The 6,753-nt window shown below is 30.5% G+C and overlaps 1 protein-coding gene across 1 annotated transcript in view; it reads left to right on the plus strand.

Moving 5' to 3' along the window:
• Positions 1–6,029: 6,029 nt before the first annotated feature.
• Positions 6,030–6,753, plus strand: part of LOC117181254 — an 8,745-nt gene continuing 8,021 nt past the window's right edge. The window contains exons 1-3 of the mRNA XM_033373818.1: positions 6,030–6,085; positions 6,244–6,481; positions 6,621–6,747. Of these exons, the coding sequence (XP_033229709.1) occupies positions 6,246–6,481; positions 6,621–6,747 (363 nt within the window). The 5' untranslated portion in view covers positions 6,030–6,085; positions 6,244–6,245. The remainder of the gene's footprint in view (positions 6,086–6,243; positions 6,482–6,620; positions 6,748–6,753) is intronic.

A 6,753-nucleotide genomic window follows, 5' to 3' on the forward strand; every position in this document is an offset into this window, starting at 1 on the left:
TTGTCACACGATTTTTTCCAGATGAGATAGTAAATCTGGTTTTCCAAAGCGGCATCAATCTCTCTATGCACCCAACTATTTGCGGATGAACCTTTAAAATATATATATATATATAATGTCATTTAGAAACACAAAAATATATATTTTTCACATTTCATATATTTATTTATTTCCCTTCTTCAACAAATTTTGAATGAGACTAATTTATAAACAAAATTCGATGTATTTAAAAAAATTTAGAGAAATTGTTAGCCTATAAAATTAAATCAATTGCACTTATTTCTGAAAATTACTTAAATTGAGAAATAATTATTTCGTAGTTTATTTCACTCTATCCATTCTTGTATACTTGTAACTAACGCTCTAGAATATTTGTACTAAAAAAAATAATGAATTTTGGAATGGAATCATCTTTAAACTTGCTAAATGTTTACATTTGTATGTTTTTTATACTTTCCCCATTGGTTTTCATGTTAAAGTAGGGCCAGGTGCGAGAAGCGCCGCTTTATGGCGAAATTTCGCACATAGAAACTCTCAGGGTGGCGTCCCATGATTACCAGGTTGTGCATTGACGCGTCACTCGAGGTTTCTAAAGTCTTATACGTAAAAAATGTATTATACGAAAAAAACCTGTAAAAAACTAATAAAGATGGTGGACTCGGATAGAGCATTATATAACCTCACTTTTTTGAATTACGCTCATGTGTACCGACTTACATTGTTGTTATTTATCAGAACTTTATTTGACATAAAAATATCACCAAGAATATCAAAACTGATACCACTCATTTTAGAATTATTATTTTGATTGCTTTCATCTAATTGCATTAGGCTTTCTTCTGAAGCGCTGATAATTATGACGCACTTTTTTCTGAAAAAAGTTTTGAAATCAGCGAAAATCCTTGAATGATTTGTTTTTTATTTTTAAGATATTTTTAGTTCGGATAGTTTAAAAATTTGCCTGTGTTTTCTTAACATTTCTTTAGCCATATTCGATAATACTCGGTTGCAACCCTGACAAAACGCAACATTTTTACTATTTCTGTTTAAAGGAAGGATAATTCTTCCCAAAGTGGATTCCTCGGTCTGCCGCCTCTATTAATTGTCGAAGATGTAGAATAATAGCTTTTTTTCATTCACTTTAAATTTCATGCATGCAACATAATACCGCTGCCAGCGCTATTTTAAAGATATGGAACGAAATATGATAATTTTGACGCCATTTTGAAAACGTATATTACGTTTTGTACAAAACTGAGGACGTAATATACTTACGTAAATTACGTCGAAAACCTCATGTAATTTACCTTAGGTATAATACGTGCACAACTCTGATGATTGCAGAATTGCGTTGCGTTTTGCCAAAGATATTATAAACGTAGATGCGGTACGGGGCGTTGGAGTGGGGAATTATATATATAGGACATCACATTTTCTGCCCTATCGAGGTGCTGCCCTCATCGTACTACGAAGTCGAATTCTTGTTTTTTCATTCTTCGTAAAATATGACGGTAAAGCAGTAGAAAATTTTTTTGAGGTTAGAAAAGTTTGACATGTATGTATAGCTGAATTTTTTTAGATCTGAAGCTTGATCCGGTTTTTCGGTACAGTCTTTTTTTAATTATAAAAAAAATGATCTCGAAAAATTATATTTTTAATTTTTAAAAAAGTATTATAGAAAGACATTTGAAGATAAACAAGTGCTGAAAGCATTTTTCTTTGCCATTTTTTTTTTTTAATTGAAATAATCAAATATTTATACCAAAGAAACAACTTTTTTAATGTTTGAAGTATTTAAACATTATTGTTTGAATTTAAAATAATAATTAAAACAAAATATATTTTTGGATAAGATATTTTGGTTGAAAATGTATATAGTATTTTTTAAATCACAGAAGTTCTTCTGAAAAATCGAAATGTTAATTAAAAAACACGTGTTTTTATATATTAATTTGTCTGTAAAATTTTTTGCATAATTTTAATTTTAAATTCAAACAATAATTTTTAACAATTTAAATATTAAACAAAAATTTATTTGATAACAATATTTTATTATCGTAGTTTTAATAAATAATTAATATTGATTAAGAAACAATTTTATTTGGGAATTTTCAAATTCGTTAATATTATAAAATGTTCAGGAATTTTATTAGTTTTGGAATTATATTTTTTGGGACAGAGATTTTCGTTTGGTTTTTTGGATTTTGAAAATCCTTTAACTTTGGTGAGTTTGATTTTATCAAAAAAAGTTGTCAGGATAAATTGTTCATATTTTTTTTACCATAAATAGCTGTCGATAAAATTTTCAAATTTTGAAAAAAGTGGTCTCAAAAATTTTGAAAAAGCTTCAACTTTTTGGATTTTTATCAAAAATGGCTGTTTAACGCACTCGATCTTTCTTTTTGGTCCCTCGAACAGTGTGTCAAAGCCCAATCCAATCGGACCAGTCTTTCGATAGTTATCCGGTATACATGCAACAACAACAACGACGACGCGGACAGACAAACAGACGCCGACGGAAAAATTTGTTTTTCTGACTCAAGGGGCCTCAAAACGTCGACATTTGATAAAATCTGAAAAAGTTATTTTTCATAAAAAAATAATACCTTCTCATTTTTGATAAGAATGTTGAAATTATCAACAAGATTTGTAAAAAATCTTTCAAAGAATAAAATTATTGTCCCGTAAGTTACAACCGAAAAATTACAATTTCAAAAAAATGAAAGTTGTTTTAAATATTAAGCTAGACTCGCGACCGGGACAAATCAGAAAATGAATGTAAATTTGAAAATTAAACTGCAGTTCGAGTATTAAAAACTAAACAGTGATTGATTTTACAAGGTGATTCTAGATCTGTTCAAAATGATATAATTTACATATTTTAACATTAAAATTTGAACTAATTTAATTGCAAAGCCTTAGTAGTGACATAAGTGTAAAGTTCGAATTAATGGCTTCTTAAATGAACGCCTTTATTCAATTTCGAAATCTTTTTGAAGTATTATTTCAGTATAAAATATTCAATTTTTTATCTATTTGGTTTGGAAATAAAAAAAAACAATTTTCAACAGTAAACAATTTGAAAAAGAATTGTCACAATTTCAGAGTGACAAATTTAAACTTGGAATGTTACGATTATAATTTTTTTATTTGTGTTTCGAAGGTAAAATTATTTCATTTTGATTCTTCAAGAACAGTTAAATAAGCATTAATTTAGAAAAAATCAACCAAGCTGGAGGTTTCTGAATGTTACAAAGAAAAGAACAAAATTTGGAGCTCCTCAAGAATTTTGAAATACTAGGAAAACAAAAAAAATTTCTGGGTAGATTTAAAATGATTTTTTATTTTGAAAAAGTACACTTTAAAGAGAATGTTTAGAAATATTTCAAAACATTTCAAAAGATTTACAATATTAGAAAAAATGTGGAAGTTCTTAAAACAATTTTGTGTGCAGGATTTTACAAAAATGTTAGGAAAAATGGGAATCAGTCTAAGAGACATTTAAAAGTTCCGAAAATTTTTTAAAATAATTTTAAAAGATTTGAAATAATTTAAAAGAGAATAGATACTTTTGATGAATTTGAAATGTTTAAAAATGTTCATTTTTTATTTTGAAAGATTACATAATTTTAAGAGGAGGTATAAAAATATGGGACCACTGACAAAAATTGCGAAAGGGATGAATGAAAAATCCCAAAAAATGAAATCTCAGGCACTTCAATAATAATTTTATAAAAATTGTATTAAAAAATACATTAAAAAACACGTGTTCTTTGAAAAAAAAAAATGTTCTGCCTAAATTTTCTACGTACCTACATAATATAAGATATATATGACGTTTTTAATAGCAATGAACGAGTTAAAATGCAACAAATTATAGTCAAAATAAAAGAAATTTCTAATACCTCTTTAGCATTTAGTATTCAACGTTATTTACGAAATTCTTGGAAATTAAAAAGAAAGGAAGAATCTAACGATAAGATTTAGGAAATACAATCGCAAATCTCCCCATTAAAACAGAAAAACCTAAAATAAAAAAAGAGGGGAGAAAAAAGGCAACCTCCAAATCCCCTTCTCTTTTTTCTCTCGTCTTTTTTATTGTTATTTTTAAATGCCCTAATAATTGAAAAGCTTAAAATAAATTATCTTCAATGCATAAAATCAAAAGTTACACTTTTTGTATACATTCTTCTGCATTTTGAAATAATTATTTAATTAAATTACAAGAATTGTTTTTACAGTAATTTTGAATTGCGCCAAGTGCGGCCAACCAGCGCGCGGCCCTAATGAAGGCGCAATAGCACAGGGTAGCAACATTGGCATAAATGAACGCGCAAGTAAATGAAAGTCAACCAATCATACGGTTCGACCCGACGACCCTTCCATATTAGATTCATGGGTGGAATTCGGGTGGGGGTATGGTGATGGTACTCGGTATGGTGGGGGTGGTCGGGCACTTTAAGTCGAACGCATTTGAGAGGAGTTTGGACGACTGAAAGTCGCTTCTAATTGGTAAGTCCAACCGGAATACGTTAGTTCTCTGTAGCGCGCGATTTATAAACCAAATCTATTTCCGTTTTTCTTTTTAAATGAATAAATAACAAGAAACCGTAGCATAAATATTGTAAAGTACTGAAAATTTAACCTCAAATATATTTATAATATAAAAAAGTATCGTTACAGAGTAAAAAAAATATGTAACTACTTATATTTGTGGAGTGGAATCAAAAGATTAAATTTTTAAGTAAGAGTATATATCCATGCAGCATCAAAAGAACAAAGCAATTATGAGCGAATGATTTTTTTCATTAAAGCAACAATTTTGCGTTTTTATAGGGTAAAAGGTACACCAAATTTTTTACAAATCATTTTCAATAGCTTTTTACACGTCAAAATATAATCATCTTTTATAGCTGACAATTTCGGTAAAAAATGTAATAAATTTACATTATTTCGTTTAGAACTAAAAAACTATTAATTTATATATATAGGCGTTTTTTATTTTATACTGCGACCAATGACGGTCGCCACGCCGAGCGAGCGCAGTAGCTCAACATGCCAAAGTTGGGATCATGGTGTATTTATGCGACTATTGCATGCAGACGGAAAATGTATCTTATTCTCATTCTACCATGTAACGATACCATGTATTTATCTCACTCTAGTATTTTCACCCAACGGGAAAAGAAAGAAAATCTAGCATGCGATAAATACGTGCCATCGTCACATGGTAGAATGAGAGGAAGATACATTTTCCGTTTGCATATGACAGGCGTGTACCTTCACTGGAGCTCTGGCTAAATCAACCGTGAACTAATCCGCTTGTGGCGCTGCTGCGCTTCTTGCTGCTAAATGCATTAGTTGAGAAAATTAATGAAATAATAAGGGTGCATTTGTACCTCTGTCTGCCTGCCCGGCGCATACAGGCAATTATCCAAGGCTATCAGTGTTGCCAGATACACCGCATTTCCGCATTTTACACCGCATTTTGAGACTCGAATCCACAATCCGCATTTTGCAACGCGGATAGCTAAAAACTCCGCATTTTTAACTTTTGATGGATTTCTGTGTACAATTATATGATGCAGGCGAACGAAGGCATTTCTGCCAATCACCTGCCAGTACGCAGCCATTCTGTCCAATGGGGACTCGCTCGCAGCCTAGCGTTTTACGCGTTTTACGTTTCTAGTTCCTAGAATCTAGATACTCCATAGAAATATAATAATGGAATGCTAGCTGCGGCTGTCAGAAGTAGAATATGGAGTAGAATGAGAGCATAAATCAAGAAAGTCAACCTGTCCGTTTCTAAGGATGACAATTGGTGATTGGTGGATAAATACTTTTCTAATAAAAGCAGATAGAAGATAAGTAGAGTAAATCACCATCCATAGAGAAAGACAGGTTGACTTTTTCGATTTTTTCTCTCTTTGTATCATCTGTTTCATTTCTCACAACCCTAGCCAGCGGTCCATTACTATATGTCGATGAGATACTCGGTTAGTTAGGTTAATTGAGTTGTTTCTGCTAGATGTGTTACACCTTTTTTAATTTAAAATTAATCATCTTTATTGTGGATAAATTGAAGGTATGTTTCTAGGGAGGAAAAGTAAGTTATAAGATCACTTTCAATTCTTTTAGTCTGAATTGCTTACAAAATTCTTATTTAAAAATCTGATATCAATCTACGGATACAGATTACAGTTTATAGTGAGTAACATAACCTTTTTTTTATGCGTTTGTAAGGCATGAACATTTCTAGCGAGGAAGAAAATGCACATGAGCATCAAAGTCCCACAAAAAAGAAGAAAACTGGTCTGACTGGGAAAAATAAAAACAGAAAGCATAATCCAGCAATTTACAATGATAAATTGGAGAAAGAATTTCCTTTCATTAGAGCTCATCCATCTGACCCATCTAAAGCACAATGCAAGTTGTGCCCTTCAAGCACTACTGGAAGGAGATCGACATTTCGCTGTGAAAGGTATGCGTTACTTTTTTTCTAGAACATTTATAATTGTTTTTGAATCATTTATCGATAAAAAAATATCGTTTAGATATCTGTAGATCTTTTTAAAATTATCTTATTATAAAATATCAAGTTTTTTTTACTTTTTTCACAGATCTGATATCGAGAGGCACCTTAAATCAGAGCGTCATGTGGCTAGTTTTAACTTAATCAAAGCAGGAAATGCAAAAAGTTTGGAATCATTTCTTAGCAAAGAGAAGATTAATCCATTAGATGAACAAGTGAAA

Source organism: Belonocnema kinseyi, chromosome 10 (assembly GCF_010883055.1).
Source record: "Belonocnema kinseyi isolate 2016_QV_RU_SX_M_011 chromosome 10, B_treatae_v1, whole genome shotgun sequence".
NCBI lineage: Eukaryota > Metazoa > Arthropoda > Insecta > Hymenoptera > Cynipidae > Belonocnema > Belonocnema kinseyi.